The sequence below is a fragment of the Ochotona princeps genome, chromosome 6 (assembly GCF_030435755.1).
Source record: "Ochotona princeps isolate mOchPri1 chromosome 6, mOchPri1.hap1, whole genome shotgun sequence".
Classification (NCBI taxonomy): Eukaryota; Metazoa; Chordata; class Mammalia; order Lagomorpha; family Ochotonidae; genus Ochotona; species Ochotona princeps.
In genome coordinates this window covers 25,185,050-25,205,023 of record NC_080837.1, presented here as the reverse complement: position 1 = coordinate 25,205,023, position 19,974 = coordinate 25,185,050, and the positions used below count along the sequence as shown (strand labels likewise).

General features: G+C 42.8%; 1 protein-coding gene across 5 annotated transcripts in view; it reads right to left on the bottom strand.

Moving 5' to 3' along the window:
- The window catches only part of PRTG (protogenin), a 165,567-nt gene that overhangs the window by 69,638 nt on the left and 75,955 nt on the right, over window positions 1–19,974 (bottom strand). For 4 of the 5 annotated variants that reach the window (XM_058665820.1, XM_058665818.1, XM_058665819.1 and 1 more), the window contains 3 exons: window positions 3,752–3,847; window positions 2,975–3,161; window positions 2,238–2,365 (listed from right to left, as the gene is read on the bottom strand). The exons of the other annotated variant lie outside the window; for it this stretch is intronic. In XM_058665820.1, coding sequence (XP_058521803.1) covers window positions 2,238–2,365; window positions 2,975–3,161; window positions 3,752–3,847 — 411 coding nt within the window. The remainder of the gene's footprint in view (window positions 1–2,237; window positions 2,366–2,974; window positions 3,162–3,751; window positions 3,848–19,974) is intronic. 5 annotated transcript variants of the gene reach the window in all.

Below are 19,974 nucleotides of genomic sequence, written 5' to 3'. Positions count from 1 at the left end.
TTTAAAATCTTGGGACTTGCACAGTGGTACATCAAGCTAATCCGCTGCCTTGTGGCTCAGGCATCCTATATGGGTGTTGGTTCATGTTCCAGCTGCTCCACTTCTGAGCCAATTCTCTGCTTACGGCCTGGGAAAACAGCGAAGGATGACCCAAGTGCTTGGGATGCTACACCCACGCGAGATACTTGGAAGAAGCTCCTGGCTTTGGATCAGCTCAATTCCGGCCACTGTGCTATTTGGAGAGCAAGAATCAGTGGGTGGAAGACCTTCTCTCTACCTCTTTCTCTCTGTAAATTCTGCCTTTCAAAAAAAACAAAAATAAGGAAATCAATTTTTTGAAAAATTTATTCTTATTGGAAAGTCAAATAAACAGAGAGGAGGACAGACAGAGAGGAAGATCTTCTGTCCACTGATTCACTCCCCGAGTGGCTGCAACGGCTGGAGCTGAGCCCATCTGAAGTCAGGAGCCTCCTCTGGGCCTCCCATGTGGGTGCAGGGTCCCAAGGCCTTGGGCCGTTCTCGACTGCTTTTCCAGGCCACAAGCCAGGGAACTGGATGGGAAGTGGGGTTGCCGGGATTAGAACCAGCACTCATAAGGGATCCCGGCGCGTTCAAGGCAAGAAATTTAGCCGCAAGGCAATCACACCAGGCCAAGTAAATTATTTTTAAAAATATCAAAATCATATCTACTTGTGAGAATATTTTTCTTTTTCAGAAAGCTCATTTCATTTTATAAAGACTTAAAAAAAAAACATAAAAGAGATGGCATATTCCTAGAAGAGAAATCAACAAATCAAAGGACTGCATTTTTAGGAATGTGATACATTCTGCTAAATTGCTAACTAGGAATGTTCACAATTCCACTGATATTAATAAGCTCTACCTCACCACAGTGAGTCTAAATTACAGTTCCCACTGAAATGAATATGACATTAATGTCATTTGATCTGGAAGGACACCAAAGAGAAGCTTCTGGGACCAAAACATTCAGTTAGTCCCTCATAAGGGCAGGCTCAAGTCTTACTACCTGTGGAAAGTAGTAAAATCTCTGAATTTCAGTTGGCTGTATGTTTTATGGGAGTTCAAAGTTTCAGCACCATGTTATGCATAAGCTATTGCCAAAATCATGGCGAGGAAATCCCGTGCTCACTGAGAGACGTGTCCCTTGTTTTTCTTCTCAGCATGAAGACAGACCAGGAACGGCCCTTGATAATCACTCAGTCCTTCACCCTCATTAGGACTCGAGACAAGAAGTATCTCAGCTAGGGGCACAGGTCACCATGCAATCAGTGCTCAGTTTCTTTGGAACTCACAGAGAAATGGGTTCCAATACAGGCTCCTACGGTCATTAACAATGACTTAATTCACTGAATTCCAACTGAAATCATTTGGATACCATCATGAAGGGCATTCCTGACTTAAAAAAAAAACTTCCTTAACAGACACCAAAATTAAACCCTCATGCAGTTTTTTCAAAAAGAAATACTTTAAATGTGATAAAGGAAAAGAAACTCCAAGATTTCAGAAACAAAATACCTAAGAAAGTACTTCAAAAAGTTCATGCAAATACTAGTAAAAGGTAAGTATGGGGCCAGTGTTGTGTTGCGGCACAGTGCGTTAAGCTGCCACTTGAGATGCTGGCATTCCATCCTGGAGTGTTGGTTCAAGTCCCAGATGCAGTGATTCCAATACAGCTTCCTGCTCACATGCTGTGAAGGCAGCAGAAGATGGCCAGATACTTGCCTTCCTGCCACCCATGTGTGAGACCAGGATAGACTTTCTGGCTCAGCCAAGCCCACTGTGATCTCATTTGGGGAATGAAACACTGGATAAAAGGTTTTTTTTTCTCTCTCTGTCTCTCTGCTTCTCCCTTCTGTCACTTTGCCTTTCAGATAAATAAAAACAAATCTTTTAAAAAATGCTGCTACTAGATGTGTGTATATGTGTATTTGTGAAGATACATTCATTTTGATGCAAAAATTTAAACACCCATGAATACAAAGTATTTAAAAATCTCAAAAGTGTATTGTGAAAAAAGTATACCTAGATTTCAATCTTTTGCACCAAAATACATTTATCTTTTCATTCCATTTTCCATGAACTCCTTGAAGTATCCTCATCTACACAAGTCAGTGATTAGAGTGATTAGGGCAGCCCTCCCTAAAAGTACAAATACATTTAATAGTTCTGAAGTTTTTAAAAAAGGTAACAGCCATAAACAGAAGTGTTGTCTTTACCTTCTGGAAGTGTAGAATGGTAGACTACAGGGCTCCAAGGACTGGACAGCTGATCCACATGCAGTCGAACAGCAAATTCGTATTTGGTGTTTGATTCTAAACCTTGAACCAACATGTGAGTTTCCGACCTACAATAACGGGGAATGCCGTTGTTAATGCTGGGAGTGCACTGGCTTTCACAGAGTCTTGGTCTCTCCAAGCAACAGATAAAGTATACCATGGTGATTCAGCTGCTGTAGGGCAGCAGAGCATTCTAAACTCAATTTTAAAATCTGACACTTGCTGCTTTCCTACACATTGCCTGACAGGAAACTAGAAAATTCACAGTACTGAAACATCCTAACACAAAGGCATTGCCTCTGAAATAGTGGAAGTCAAGTCATTCTTTGAAAGACTGGCTGGGATGGGCACATCTCTATCTTTAAACCTAGAACATAGAACAACACAACTGAAAGCATTTTTGATGCCAGCACAAAGTCTTTTTAATTTATTATACTTAGTCACTTCAAACTAAGAACAGCATCTTATCCACACTGACTACAAGACACTCAGAAAAACGTTATTTCTGTACACTCAGGTCCAAAAATACAGTTTTCAGAACTGAATATGGTAAAGATGACAAACTCCCAGCCTCTGCAGAGATCAGTTCTGAAACAAATGAGCCCCAAGCTGGGCAGAAGGAGGCATGAGACCAGCAGGGAAGACAAGCAACACTGCAACGAGCAGAAGCTACGTACGTCTGAAGGTACACAACCAGAGATGCGTTCTGCAGGCCCACGGGGTTACAGCGGATGGTGTAGTTAATGACCTGGGCGGTGCTGAAGGCAGGCCTCCTCCAGTGCAGGAAGATGGAGGACGAGCCGTTGGCCTTGGCATAGAGATGGTGGGGTGGCGGTGGAGGCGGCACCATGCGATCTCGGACAGCTAGCACAAGAGACAGCATTGCTTTACTGCGTGACCTAAGGCTTAGCATGCAAAGCAGTCAAACGGCAGAACCTGGAAAACCCTATGGGCTGATTTTAGGACTTATTCACCAGAGTCTTGGTGGCTTAGACATCTGTCTTTCAAACCCAAAGGACTCTTACATCAGTAAGAAAAAGATTCAAATATCATCAATACTGAAAAAACTAGCAAGCAAAAGCACAGGGGAGTGAGACTATCAGTGGTAGATGTACGGCTAGAATGACGCCTATTTTAGCAGCAACAACACTCAACAGCAAATGCAGAGAAACAATTAGCCTGACAAAGAAAAATTAAAATCCAAATACTCTGCAATTACTTTTACCAAACATCCAGTGGTCTTCTGCATGTGAAACTAAAATTGGACTTACAATTTATTATATCTTAGCTACTGGGCATCTATCTATACGTTCAAGACAGCGTGCTAGATAACATGAAGGAGACGAAGAAGCGCAACAGCTGAGCCCTCCAGACAGGACTGAGTCTCAAATGGAAAGGGGCAGGCAAGACAGCTTCAGCCTCGGGGGACAGAGGCCCACGTGGCTCCGACTTACACGTGCAGCCCGGCGTGCTGACGGTCTGGTCGGCCTGGTAGCCATCCTCCATGTTGTTATAAGCCAGCAGCCTCACGTGGTATTTTCTTCTGGGGTCTGGAGAGAAACCAACAGGTGATGATCAGGACCAGCCCTCCAAGCATAGACAGAGGCTGTGGATGGAGCATTCCTTGATTCTGGTTTCAAGTTTTTTGGAATGTGTAACAGCTACAAATAAAGTGAGTGTTTTCCGTCTCTCCCGATCCTGCATAATGACTCGGCAGTCCACCTTCACGTGGCCTTGCCAGCATGATGAACAATCAGTTTACCACACCTGGCTTTGGAAAACAGCACTACAACTCCTTCTTCACCAGCTCACTTGCAGGTTGATCAGTGTCTGGATTTGCAAAGCCTTGCACTGTTTGACAGACGTGTACATGAGGTTAAATACACTGTAAAGAACTTTTTTTGAGATATTTACAGTTGAGGGCGGTTTATTTAAGAACATGTAGATCAAAGTTTAATTACTTATCCCACCACAGTTAGGGAACATTACATCCTTTAGTTGCTTTGAACACTTGTATATTCATGTGTTAAGTCTTTAGTTTATTTCCTTTTACATAAACCTACATTTTCAACTTGACAGCTAAATTCATCAAGAAAGGCATGTTGGAGCTCCCTCTGCCGGCCCTCATCAACTAGTACAGTTCGAAACCCAAAATTTAAATGGATTTTTAAAATAAAATTTTCAGGGCTTGGCAGGAGGAGGGGGATTCTTAACTGCAGATTTACAATTTTCAAGAGGATGCATTTGTTTTTAAAGAACTGTACTTTTTTTCTAAAAGACTTATTTATTTATTCAAAAGATAGGATACTATTATTTGAGTTTATTACTGACTTATTTGAACTTAGGACATCTTCTGCTGCCTTTCCAGGTGCATTAGTAGGGAGCTGGCTCTGAAGTGAACCAGGACTCATTTGGGGTATCAGTGTTGCAGATGGCATTAGTGGCTTAAACCGCTGTAATACAACCCTGAGTCCAATATGAGCACATTTACGATGAATTTTTTGTGATGAAATTTAACTATAAAGGGTCAGTACCTAGGGCAAGAATAAGTACTGCTTAAAAATAATATTTCTCCACAGTGATTCTCAAACTAGTAATAAAGGAAACACAAACTCAGTAGTTTATAAGTGAAGACAACTATACTGTATGTATATGTGTGTATGTGTATGTGTATATATAAAACCTCCAGTGTAGAAAAGGACTTGGAACTAAAGAAGAAAAAGGAACTTCAGGAACAGGTACCTAATGGGGTTACGGTACCTGTATCCCACATCCAAATGCCTGGATTTAACTCCTGGCTCCAAGTCCAGATTCTAGCTTCTTACTAATACATACCCTAAGAAGCAAATGCAAGTAACTGATTTGCTCCACCAAGGAGGGAGACATGAGACAGCTCCCACCTCCTGGCTCCAGCCCTGGTACAGCCATCAGGGAAATCAACCAGTGGTTGTCAGGTATCTTTCTCTCCTTGACTCTCAAATCAAAAAATATTTAAAAATATTTTAGAGTGAGGTGTCAAAAATCTAAAGACACAAATTTCTTTTTCTTTTAAGACTTATTTCCACATTGTTTTTTCCATGTATCTGGGGTAAAGGGGGATTTTAAGGGAGAAGCCCCACCCAGTCTCCCACCCACCCCAGGTCCCTGATGTGGGGCATGCGCCGAGGATCTTTCTCAAGTGGTTTTGATAGTTCAACAGTTATGAATTGCTGCCAATCTCGCCATTCCAAGGATGATGAGGTCGCTGAAGAATCCACTGATTGACGTAGTCCTTCTTTGAGTCTCCGTTTGCCCATTTTTTCATTGCCAACATACAGCTGAGGTAGTTGACTGACTTGTTCTGTCCTCTGCCTTTTCATGGTTAGGGTTTAAAAATACAAATTTCATAAACATGTCCAAAGGTAGCTTTAGTTTGTGTACACACACACACAAACACACAATTAAGATTTATTTATTTCATTTATAAGTCAGAGTTACCAAGTGGAAGACGACAAGACAGAGAGCTCTTCCATCTGCTGCTTCACTCCCCAAATGGCCACAACAGTCAGAGCTGGCCTGATCTGAAGCCAGGAGCTTCAGAAGCCTGGTCTCCTATGTAGGTGTAGCGGCCAAAAAATTCAGGCTATCCTCCACTGCCTTCCCAGGTTATTAATAGGGAGTTGGGTCAAAAATGCAGCAGGCAGGACTCGAACCAATGCCTAGATCAGATGTTGGTACCAAAGGCAGAGGAACAGCCTGTTATGCCATGATGCCAGCTTGTGTTTCTGTACTTTTTAAATGGAAAAACATTCTAACGTTAATATTCAAATGTTACATCATTTTCATTTATTTTTCCAAAATTGAAACCACAAGAAGGGAGTCCAGCACAAAAGTCTAGTAGCTAGAGTCCTAGCCTTGCATCCACCGGGATCCCATGTGGGTACAGTTTGTGTCCTGGCTGCTCTACTTCTCTTCCAGCTCCCTGTTTGTGGCCTGGGAAAGCAGTCGAGGACGGCCCAAGGCTTTGGGACCCTGCGCCCACATTCAAGACCCAGAGGAGGTTCCTGTTCCTTGTTTCGAATCAGCTCAGCTTTGGCCATTGTGGCCACTTGGGGAGTAAATCAGCAGATGAAAAATTTTTCAATAAAAATTAATAAATCTTTTTTAAAAAATCCACAGGAAAAATTTCTGCAACTTAGAAGACTTTTGTGCCTCAAATAAAAAGGAAGACTAATATGAATTATATAAATGTCTTTTAGGTTTTCTTGATTATCACAAAATTCTATAAAACTTGGTTGTTTTATATATATATATAAATAGATAGATAGTTTATTTTTATTTGAAAGGTCGATCTAAAGAGAAAAGACACAGAGAGGGAGACAAATCTTCCATCCACTGATTCACTCCTCAGATGGCTACAATGGCTGAAGCTGGAGTGGTCCAAAGCCAGGAGTCTGAAGCATTTTCCAGGTCTCCCATGTGGGTGCAGGGACCCAAGTTCTTGGGTCATCTTTTTCTGCTTTCTCAGGCACCTCAGCAGGGACCTGGATTGAAAGTGGAGCATCCAGGACTTGAACTGACTCTCACTCTCACCTGGCACTGCAGGTGAAGGCTTAACCTACTGTGCCAAGGCATCGGCCCCATGATATTACCATTTTAAAACTTGCTGTACGGGCCCGGTGGCGTGGCCTAGCGGCTAAAGTCCTCGCCTTGAACGCCCCGGGATCCCATATGGGCGCCGGTTCTAATCCCGGCAGCTCCACTTCCCATCCAGCTCCCTGCTTGTGGCCTGGGAAAGCAGTCGAGGACGGCCCAATGCATTGGGACCCTGCACCCGCGTGGGAGACCCGGAGGAGGTTCCAGGTTCCCGGCTTCGGATTGGCGCGCATCGGCCCGTTGCGGCTCACTTGGGGAGTGAATCATCGGACGGAAGATCTTCCTCTCTGTCTCTCCTCCTCTGTGTATATCTGGCTGTAATAAAATGAATAAATCTTTAAAAAAAAAAAACTTGCTGTACAAAAGGTACTAGGAAAATTTCCAGTCTACACAAAGGTGGTCCAAGAAACAAGAACCTATGTTTGTCTCCTATAAGGTACCTTAAAATACACACATTCTCAATACACTTAGTAAAATAATGATCAGGGAACATACACGTTTAGATCTGTGACTGAAACGATATATGGCATTCAGCACTGAAGTCAAAGATTCCAAAGACTTTGGTTTACAGAACTGGAGATCATTAAATAAAGTAAAACACGCAGAAAGACACATATATGCTTTTCCTCACATGTGAAGGCTTAAACAACTCAATCTGCACATAGGGTAGCAATTTCTAAGCTGGGAGGGATGTGGGCGAGGGGCTGCAGGCGGCTGGGGAATGGGTCCCAGCTCCAGTTCATGAGAAAGCTGAAGTTTCTATCACCATCCAGGATGTTGGGGTGACTGCAGGTCACAGAACCCCGAGTGTTTCAGAGCCCACAGAACAGAGGTGCTTCGACAACAAAGCAAAATGTCCATCCGACTGGTACAGACTAGGGGAATGCACTGGAATGTCACATCACGGACAGGTACAACTACTACTAGCTAAACTTTTAAAAAAATGTTTTAGGAGCTAAATGAATAGAAGAGGAGATCTTGTTTAGGATAATGGCCATCTACTGGGAATCTGTTCTTATTCTCTCTTCCTTCTACACATTGTTGAAAACAAAGTCGAATGAATCCTGAGTTCAGTGCTACAGAGGGAATTCAATTGGCTGCGGGCATTCTAGTCATAGCACAAACCTGGAAAACACCATCTCTTTATTGTGTGTCACATAGGTTAGAAGGGGGACTTTAGGGAAGCCTCTTGAAGGAAAGGTGTTTTGGCAGGAAAGCAGCATACACAGAACACTGAGACAGCCTGGCCCGCCAATCAGCTCACACTGTCCGTGGGTAGGCAGATTGGGACGAGGGCCGTGAGTGCAGGTGGAGAAATGGATCTTTGTTCTATGACGCAAACAATCCCTCACCATCAACATCTCTGCAGTGCTGACTTCAAAAAAATGTTTATTTTCATCTACTTCAAAGGCACATGTGCACAAGCATGCACACACACAGTGTAGAGGAGAGAGGGTAGGGGAGAAAACCCTCGGGGGAGAGAGGGAAGGAGAAAAAAACCAAAAAGAGAGCAAAGGAGTGAGCTTCCATCTGCTGGCTCACTCCCCAAATGCCCCGAAGAGCAGCAGGGCTGCGCCAGGGGGAAGTCAGGAGCCAGGAGTTCCACCCTGGTAACCGCTGTGGGTGGCAGTGGCATGAATCCACAGCCTTCCAAGGTGCATGGCAGCAGGCTTCATGAGCAGAGCAGCTAGACCTTGGTGTTGTCCATACTATCTTTTTAAAAAGATTTTATTTATTTTTATTGTAAAGTCAGATATACAGAGAGGAGAGACAGAGAGGAAGATCTTCCGTCTGAAGATTCACTCCCTAAGTGACCACAACAGCTGGTCCGAAGTCAGGAGCCTGGAACTTCCTCCAAGTCTCCCACACGGGTGCAGGATCCTATGGCCTTGGGCCATCCTCCACTACTTTCTCAGGCCACAAGCAGGGAGCTGGATGGGAGGTGGAGCTGCCAGGATTAGAACTGGTGCCCATATGGGATCCTGGCGCTTTCAAGGTGAGAACTTTAGTTGCTAGGCCACAACGCTGGGCCCCTGTCCATAATATCTTTTATTTTTTTTAAAGATTTATTTATTTATTACAAAGTCAGATATACAGAGAGGAGGAGAGACAGAGAGAAAGATCTTCCATCAGATGATTCACTCCCCAAGTGAGCCACAACGGGCCGGTGCGCGCCGATCCGATGCCGGGAACCAGGAACCTCTTCTGGGTCTCCCATGTGGGTGCAGGGTCCCAAGGCCTTGGGCCGTACTCGACTGCCTTCCCAGGCCACAGGCAGGGAGCTGGATGGGAAGTGGAGCTGCCGGGATTAGAACCGGCGCCCATATGGGATCCCGGGGCATTCAAGGCGAGGACTTCAGCCGCTAGGCCACGCCGCCGGGCCCCTGTCCATAATATCTTAATGCACTGTGTCACAAAGCCAACCTCAGAAATGGTTACTTTGTATGGATCCTAACATAGTGCTTTTGAGGTTTCCCCTCTAGATTTTAAAAAACTAACAGCTTGCTCTAAATCTTCAATCCAGAATGAATTTTGTTGCTGCTGGTCTACTGAAACAGCTTACATATCCCAAGAAGACAGAGAATGCAGATGCTCTGTGAATGCACAAGCCATAACCAGCATCCGGCTACTGTCCAGCCGGGAAAGACTCAAGCCAGCCCCCTTGAGAAGCAGTATCTCTTTCAGTGGCCGCTTGGGAATCAGCCAGCGTCAAGGAGAGACTTTCCATGCTCGGTGACCTGAGGCCAGGAAAAGACAAATCACCAGGCAGAAAACCAAGTCCACCGCGGGTGCCAGATTCTTCTTATTCAGACAAGAAAGGTAAAGTGCAACACTTGAACCACCACCACTGTCTTCACAGGCACATGAGCAGGAATCTCCATCAGAAACCAAGCAGGGCCAGTGCAGTGGCTTAGTAGGCTAAGCCTCTCCCTGCAGTGTCATCCTGAGTCCCAGAGGCTCCACTTGTTATCCAGCTCCCTGGTAATGGCCTGAGCAGGCAGCAAAGGAAGGGCCAAGTCCTTGGGCCCCTGCACCCATATGGAAGTCCCAGAAAAAGCTCCTAGCTCCTGACTTCACTTGGCCTACCTCTGGCCATTGTGGTCATTTGAGGAAATAACTAGTAGATAGATGATTCTCTCAATCTCTCTCACTCTCTTCTGTAACTTTGCCTTTCAAATAAAAATAAATCTTAAAAGTTCCGATTAGAGCCCCGGCGCCATGGCCTAGCAGCTGAAGTCCTCGCCTTGAATGCGCAAGGATCCCATATGGGCACCGGTTCTAATCCCGGTGGCTCCACTTCCCATCCAGCTCCCTGCTTGTGCCCTGCAGGGAATGCAGTCGAGGACGGCCCAAAGCCTTGGGACCCTGCACCCATGTGGGAGACCTGGTTTCAGATTGGCGCAGCACCGGCCGTTGCGCTCACTTGGGGAGTGAATGATTGGATGGAAGATCTTCCTCTCTGTCTCTCCTCCTCTTTGTATATCTGACTTAGTAATGAAAATAAAATAAATCTTTAAAAAAAGTTCTGATTATAGAGCAATTACTACTCAATTAAAAAAAAGAGCAGCAGCAAAAGAGCCAAGACCCCACTCTGATTTGGATGCCAGTGTTGCAAGTGGTGGCTTAATCAACTATGTCACAATGGTGGCCTCTTTGGATTTACTTTAACAGCAAAAGATACAAATTAGGACAAACTATTTGGAGAAAACTATATAAGAAACAGGAAAACCTATTCAGGATGTTCACATATGCTCTATTCTTTCTACCCTACAAAGAAGCCAATTTAAAAAATAAAAAGGCTTGGTTCAGGAGAGAAAGCTGAGCAACAACATGCAGAGACTTGTAACATGCTCCCCTGGGACCTTAACAGACCTGAATCCAGACCCTAAATCCAGTGCTTGTTCAACCTGGAACACCCTGGTGTATTTACATTTTTTTAAATGTTTATTTATTTGGAAGGCAAAATGACAGAGGAAGCATATCTTCCACACAGTTTCACTTCCGAAATGTCCACAACAGCTAAGGCTGGGAGAAGCCAAAGCCAGGAAAGTGGAACTCAATGCAGGCCTCCAGTGGGGGTGCTTGGGGTCCCATCACTTGGTCCAGTATCTTTTACCTTCCTGTTTGGGGATCAGCAGGTAATTGGGTTAGTAGAAGCAGGCTATGAACCCAGGCACTCAGACAGGGTACAGGCACAACCAAGGAACAGCTCAACCCCACTGTGCCCCAATGCCAACTCCGGGCTTACTACTTACCAGTCTGTTAAAAATATGACTACACATACTGTTTGTGAATTTAAGAGAGAAACAAGGGACCGGAACCTTCAAATAATCAGAGGAGCATTATCAAGTAAAAAGATTTATTAGCTAAGAATGAAAAGACAAAACAGATATATCATGAGCAAAATTAAGGATTCAGAGTGATAAAGTACCCAGGTCCAACATGTTAGACACAGGAAAATGCACAAAGAATGACCCTCAGCATTACATTACACAGTCGGACAACATTAGAGTTCTGCATGGACACTCCAGTGCCCAGGGAACACGGCAGAGACCAGCAGCCACACCAAGAAACGCCAGAGGGACAGAGCACTCTCAAGCCTGCAATAGCCCTGTTGAGGCTAAGTGCTGCCGCATCTGTAGTGCCTGGTTACATGAGACTCGGCAGAGTGAGGCAACATGGTGTGATGGTTTGAGGAAAACAGCAAAGTCAGGAGGGGAAGTTAGAAACAATAGCACAGGCAAAGGAGAAAAGATGGGGTGGGGAGCTGGACCAGGCTCTTCAAAACTTGACATCAGGGACACAATGTCATTCCTTGATTCTTGATGAGCCCAGTATTTGAATTTACAGTTAAACTTGTATAAAGACTTAGCAATATACAAAAATGAAGAATGTGAAATGAATCAGAGATATTTAATGGCAGTCTTAAACACTGGCTGTGTCAGCTTACACTAAATTGATCATGGTCACCAGTTAAATGAATGCTTTTTCTTGATTAGGATGTCAACCTTTGGTCCAAAGAGAATCACTTTGTGACACACTACTGGGGCAATACTATCATTCTTCCTTTCTGATTCACTCTCGTTACTAGCTCCTCAGCCAGTATTAGTAGTCCCGGTAGCAAATGTAAGACCCAGAGGCCCAGCTGGCCAAGAAATGTGTATTTGCCAAACATATGTCAAAGGCCTACGAAAAATTAGGCACTGTATAAAAGAGTCAAAGATTAGGAAGACATGACTCTTACTTTTAATTTTAATCTAGCAAAAGAAATGGACTCCTAATGTATTCTTTACCTGAGCAAGTTTCTTGCTTTTCTAAGTCTCATTACTTTCATTTGGAATGTGGAGATATAATACAGTCTCTTTTATAAAGGTTTTAAGAGTAATACACAAACTCATGCTTCTTTAGGTCTTGTACACATTATCTATAATGAGTAAGCACACAATACTACTGTTGTCCTTATTATGTGCATAATACCGCCTAGAAGAGAAGGAACGGCAGTATGAAGAATGGAGCGCACTTAGCAAAGTTGGGGAAACACCTTTGTGATGAGCTTCTAGTCACTGGACACCTTCAAAAAGCTAAGCCTGGAGTCTACAATCCCTACACGTTTGCAGTAAGTCAACCCTGAAGCCGAGTTCTTGCTCTATCCTTACTAATACCCCCTGCTCGGAGAGGTCAAGGTTCCCAAGCGTCTGACTTGCACACACAGTCGAAAGCACAGTGCTTTGTGTTCATGGCCATTATGAATGGTGCCTGTTTTGGCAACCATGTCATGTGGTGTATCACCTTCTACGTGGCAAATCCACCTTCACCCACACACTCCGTATTCATCTAATAATCTGACACCTGCTAACAAGGAACTAGCCCTCATGATGAAGAATGCTTTGGAAAGCAATTAACACATGTCCTCACTCATGGAAGAACAGTAACTCGTTTCATTGAAGGGAAATATGGGAGAACGTGACAGGACTAGTCCTAGGAACGGCAAACAGATGGACACAGAAATGAATTTAATTCTATATTTTTTTAAAAAAAAATCTCATTACTACTGCTTATACCTAGAACAAGAACAATGAAGATCAGTAAAATGAGCTTCTCTGTAACAAGAAAATCTTTCTAAAGTTGTATTTATCAAGAACCTAATTCTACTCCAAATGAATATGATTTAACAGTGTATTAATTTTATATACAATATCATAGATAACCCATTAACAATTCTAAGTTATATCTACTTTTCATTGCAAAAGGTTTCTAAATCACCCCCCTTACAAACTCAAGTTTTACCAGCCCCAGCGGCGTGGCCTAGCGGCTGAAGTCCTCACCTTGAACGTGCTGGGATCCCATATGGGCACCAGTTCTAATCCCGGCAGCTCCACTTCCCATCCAGCTCTCTGCTTGTGGCCTGAGAAAGCAGTCGAGTACGGCCCAAAGCCTTGGGACCCTGCACCTATGTGGGAGACCCAGAGGAAGCTCCTGACTTCGGACTGGATCTGCTCCAGCTGTTGTGGCCACTTGGGGAGTTAACCATTGGATGGAAAATCTTCCTCCCTGTCTCTCCTCCTCTATGCATATCTGACTTTTCAATAAAAATGAATAAATCAAAAAAAAAAAAGAGTGAACCAGTGCATGGAAGATCTATTAATAATAATAAACCCTCTAGTTTTACCTGAAATGCTTGCATTCCTATTTCCTATCACTAGATGGCACTTGAGTGCCTGTGAAGAGTCTTGCCCCTACTCATCCAAAGACCCAGGCAGAAGTTCAGATACCTGATGAAGGAGCAAACCAAACTGGGCAATTTAAAGGTGAGAGAAAATAAAAGTAACAAAGGGAACAAAGGTTTCCTTGGACCTGCATGTTAAAATGCTATACAGGGTTTTTCAAAAACATCAAGGAAAGTACATATTACAAAACAACTTTGGATAAACTCCTATTAAACTGGAGTTTCCATGAAATTTTTGAAATACTTTTCTATTTCACATGAACTGAGAATTCAGGCATTTTACCAGCTGCCCTCTAATGGAGGATGCTAAGCCAAATGGAAGGCAACGTTGCCATGGACTCAGGACTTCTACAGGAAACTAACAGACAGCCTATCACAATGATCAAAGCCTGAGAGGCTGAAGTGACTGGATTCCACTTCCAGCTTGATCGTCACAATGGAACTGCAAAAAGTATTTTCCTTCTGTCCTTGGGTGATTATTAACCTATCAGAAGGAGCACTAAATCAGTAAGTGCTTCAAAGCATGTTAGGGTGTAACAATAATAGTAAGCTACTGGTTAAAAGCAGTAAAAGAAGTAATCATATAAAATAATTACTGTTAACAACCCATGACTTCTAACACTTGCTAGCTCTCATGTACAAGAATAGGATGTCACAGTAATTGAAGGACGAGTCTAGAACCAGACCGCTGGCATCTGAATCAAGGTTCTTCATCTGCAACTGAGAGATGTATGTGTTTATATCTGCAAAAATTTCCAAAAAAAAAATGTACTTGGTAAGAATATTTTAAATGCTAAGTACATGTCAGGGAGACATCTGGTTTGGGAATTAGGGGATTTGGATTTTAATCTTGGATTAACCAGCCTGTGTGGCTGTCAACAGCATGCAGTTTTCTCATCTGTAAGATATAAGATCTGGAAGATTAAAAGCTGACATACATCATTTGTGCTCACTGTTTAGAAAGCAGTCCACTATGGGAGCTAAGAGAACAGCAAAAACTAAACAGAAGACATTTGTTGAAACTCTGAGGGCAGTCACAAAAGACAATGATTACCAGTAATTTGGGGAGTGGGAGGGATTTATGTAAGAGGTGGCAACTGAATAGATTCTAACTCTATATAGTAAACATGAAGAAGACAAGCTCTAAACCAAGCGATAAGGACAAGCATGGCTTGAAGGCAGGAATGCCCCAATCGGGGACAAACACTAACAGGAAAGGGTCCATGAGCGAGGATCCTGTTAGTCTGGACACAGAACACAGAGAGCTCGGGCAGCACAGCTTGGCACTGCCGATTTTATGGTCACACAGGAAAGACAGCTGGCTACCCTGGATTGCTGAGAGAAAGGAGTGAGAAGAAGCAAGCAAGCTCAGGGGAGTTATGTCTGAAAAAGGTCAGGACGCAGTCCCTAAGTAACTGGGTGATCCTAACAAATTCAAAGTAATCAAACACAATATATGGCCAGGTACCTGGTCTAGCACATCTAGATGGCAGCCTACATTGGAGAGTCCTTGGGTCCTGTTGTCAGCTCTGGCTCCTGACTTTGTTCCTGCGAAAGCAGCAGCGATGGCTCAAGGGACTGAGCTCCTGTAACTGCCTTGGGAGACCTGGATTGAGCGCCCAGGTTCAGCGCCAGCCAAGGGTTATCGCAATCACGTGGGGAGTAAACCAGCCAAACAGGAGCTCTCTATCCCCCTCTGCTTCCCAAATAAAACTTCATAGACAGATAGGACAACAGCGGAACATGCAAAAATACAAAAAGTAAAAAGTAGATTAATTTTACTTTAAGAAGAAAGTGCTTAAGAATTACAAACTTGTTGGATATTTGGTGTTCTTTAACTTACTTAAGATACAAAGAGCAAAAGCTAACATTTTAAAATGAAGTTTCCCATGCCATACCTTTCCCTAGGTATAAGGGACTAAGCATAAGGACTAAGTGTTCCTCATTAGGGAGAAGCATAGACAATGCAATCAATGGGCATCAATCTGAAACTGGTGATACTAACAGAGTAGTTCGTTTCCTGACAAATGCACACTGAAAAAGAATTATTTACAAAGTACTGGACTGTGGGCTAATAAGAAGAGATAATACTGGGGCCTGAAAACCGGGCCTTTGTTTCTTTCAGCTGCTACGTAAGACTCCAGATGCCTTGAAGAGTCAGGCCAGAGTCAACAGGTCAGAACTAGATAAGATGAAGTGAAAAATCTGAGATGAGGACCATACAGAAATGTCCCCTGACAGCATAAAGTCCACTTCTGGTGTCATGTCTGGCATGCAAATCTGGTAGGGACTAGGAGAGCTTTACTTTATGTCCCGTCCATGGAAAATTTTCAGATGGTATGCAAGGGGCCAAAGGAAAATAAAGCAATCCCCTGTACTTGCTCAACTTGCTGAACTGGCCCAATGAAATGCCAAAGAGAAAGAAAAAACATCATTTTAAAAAATCACTACATCTCACTTTAGAGTGTTTACTTACAATGCTGCCACGGGAAACTTTTATGTTAGCACAAAATGTCACAAGTAAGATAGTTTCAAAGCATAAAAAAGAAAAGCCAAAGTGAAATATCTACATGACGGTAAACTACAAGCTGAAAATCTGCTGACGCAAGGTCAGCAGCCATGAGGTCGGAAGATGCTACTCAAGCAGGAAATGACCAGGAGTTAAGAAGATGACATTCTGAAAGATAAAACCTAGTGCCTGGCCAAATGTCCATTTTTAATTTAATCTTTTGTGTTACAAGGTTTTGTGCAAGCTTTTTCAGGCCCATTGTCTCCTTGGAGTCTGACTGCAGAGTTCCTGGCTCTGGCTAGCCAGGGTGACTGCACTGCCCCTAAGCCTGTCCTTCAACACAATACCCTCCATCTAATTATTCAGAGAAGGGGCCAGCAGTCTGTACTGCAGTGACACCTGGGTCGTGGCCTCTGACATGGAATCTAGGGCCAGTCCAAGTCTGGTCTGGCAGCAGAGGAGCAGGACAAACGCTTAAGGGGGATGGGTGGGAAAGCAGAGTAGAGAGATGTTTTAGCACAGGAATGAAAACACGCACCACATGTGAACATTGGGATGTGCATTCAGTTTCCAAAGGTTGTGAGAGTAGGATGCTGTTCCGTTCTACACCATACCAGGATTAGGAAGAGCAGGTCTCCTTTAAGAGAGCACTGTTTCACTTTTATCATCAAATTTCCACTGGAAGAAGTAACTCATGCCGGTTACAACAACGTTTTACCTGAATGTGCTATCTTGCCGACTGAAAATCACATCTTTAACTATATGAATATAAATTTTAGCTGAAGCTTATATTTTTAAAAATTCATTCTCCTTCTTTTTATAACCTGAATTTTTCTAAGGAGCTGCTAATCACAAAATTTTCCACTCTGTATTGTAAATTTAAAGGTGTTTTCTTTAGCAATGACTTTGCCAAAATGTTATGAGTTTGTTCTGCAGAAACACAAACTACTTGCTTGAGGGTAAAATACACAGAATGGCAGATGCTGGAAGCAACCCTGTACTCCCCAACTTTCCATATGGGTTCTGGACACAGCTCTCACATAGGCTGAGGGAGGAGTATTTGTTGGAACCTGAAATGACTCAGTCTCTTTTGTTCTGAGCCACTGAAGGCCTGAAGACAAATATCACCTCTCACTGCCAGGGAAATCATCCCGGCTTACCTACTGAGTTTGGGGTAATTTACAAGTTCTTTGTACAGGAATCAGAGAATCCTTTACCTGGCAAAATAAGCACAAACTACTGATGGTGCCTATTTTTAAAATCTCCGAATTAACACGAATTGTCTGATAAAACTTAGAAGCAGAAGGCAATCCCAATTATTTTGTGTTCACCAACTCCATGATGGTGCTTTTCCTTTTCTGATCATGTATTTTACTTCCATGTATCTATGGAGTTCTCAAAGACTCCTTTTTCCAGTACTTCTCATTTTTGACACATGCATTTCTTTAGGCTCTCTAGAGGAATACACAGGGTTGAAGTATTTTACCTGAATGCTACTATAAGTGAATGTGCTTCACATTCAAATGCTACAAAACTAATCAAAAAGCGATAGTGGAGGCTCCCACATAGCTTTTGATCTTTTTTATGTTCTTTTCTGCTTGGGAGGCCTTTTTCTTTGTGAATCACAATCGAAGAAAGGCACTTCACTGTTAGAATTTTGTAAGATTAAATTAATGAGAATACACCTTACAATTGAAGTTTCCTCTGGGTAATGAACAGGAAAAGAAGACTCACACAGCAGTGGCTTAATTGTCCCCAAATTTATGACAGTCACATGTGTACAAAACTAATAAGGTCTGGTTAGAATCAGGTAGGCGTCTGATCTCCCACCACAATTAAAACAGGGAGGAGAGAGAATTCATCACCCTTATGATCATTATGTAAGAAGTAATTTCTTGATTATCTTGATAGTTCTATCAAGAGTAACCCTTATCCTAAAATAATCCAAAGTAAAACAGCTGACTTCTTCACTTGGTTTAGCATTTTTTTTTTTCAAGTAGCAACTCTATCTGCCAACACACATACACGGTCTGTCTCCCATACATCATTGCCTTACAAACAATATTTTTATAGACTGACAGAGAGGGCCTATTCATGACAACCAAACTTCCCCTGAAGCTATGAAACAAATTTCCTTGCAGGACCAACATTTCTCCATTTCACTGTCATGGGCTCGCCATGCCATTTTGACCCCTTTGTGAAGCAACAAGAAAATACCATCCATCATCTCCTGAACCACAGCGACTCGGTCAGAGGTGCACAGTTTCATTGCAAAAACATCTGTAGTTTGATAACCACCCCTCCAAATCTCAACCCTTGGCAGGGAGAAGCGTGCCCGCAGAATGGGAAGGAGGTGGGTAGACAGCTTGAAGCCAATCTTCAATCTCTTCTCAAGTGGGAAATGCAGGTGGGCAAAGCACTGGCTTCCTCCGTCATGGGGATAAGCTGTGTTTATTTATTTATGCCTCCTTTGAAACTCCCAAGCAGCTCTTGGTCCCAAGAATTTAACCGGACTTCCCTATAGGCACTACTCTGAAAACCAATCTCAGTTTCGGTAAATGGAAGAATTCTCTGAGTTCTTTCACAGAAACAGGCGCAGGGCGCTACTGATTTAATAGGCCAGACTGCTCAAGTTCCATATACATCTCAAATCTTTCAGGTACTGTAAGAGGTACTGGAAGGTACTCAGTGTGTTTCATGATGGTGTTTAACGCATATTATATAGAAATTCAAGTCACTAGAGCAAACAGTGTGAAAAATGAATAAATACTGAAAATCCAACAGAACGATCAGTTCATAAATATTTCATGGATAAAACAGATATTAAGTTACTTAGAGAATAACTTCAGTTCAAAGTGTATTTGCAATTTGCATTATTTACCCACCTGCACTTTTAAAATCTTCATGTGGGCTTTAACTGATAAGGCTACTGGACTATATTAAAATGAATTCCTGTGTTTTACTTCCTTAACAGATAAACACCACACTATATGACAACTGATAAAAATTTTAAATATGCATACACTCCTACAGAATTGTTTTAGATAACTAATTCTTTTAGGAACCAGCACCATGGCTCAACGGGCTTGTCCCCACCATCAAGCACAGACATCGCATATGGGCACTGGTTCTAGTCCCAGCAGTTCCACTTTCAATCGAGATCCTTGTTTGTGTGGTCTGGGAAGGCAGCAGAGGAAGGCACACATCCCTGGAGCCTTGCACTCACATGGGAGACCTGGAAGAAGCTTGAGGCTCCAGGCTCCTGGCTTCTGATCGGACTGGGTCGGCTCGGGTTGTTGCACCCATCTGGGAGTGAGCCAAAGGATGGAAGATCTTTCCCTCTCGGCCTCTCCTTCTCTCTGTAAATCTGACTTTCCAATAAAAATACATGAAAAAATCTTTGAAAAGGTAATTACTTGAGAAAAATTATTTTTTAACCAAGCATATCAGTGTAAGAAAATGATAATGAAAGATTAAAAACACAAAAAGAATTTTTAATCTTTTACATTTATTCAGCATTGATAGATTTATTTCTCATTCTCTTATGTTGTGTATGTACACACACACACATTTTCTTTTGTTGAATCGTCACAGCATTTTATATCACAGCATTTTAAATAGGATAATTTACATAACCATAATATCATTAAGATACTGAGTAAATTCAGCGATGACTCAGTTTAATCTGATACTCAATTTGAATTTAAACTTCCAAACGGCTCCAGTACTGTTGTCTATAGCTGTTTTTCTATCCCACCAGGAACCCAACTGCGGATCACACACTTCTCTTACTTTTCATCTAGAAC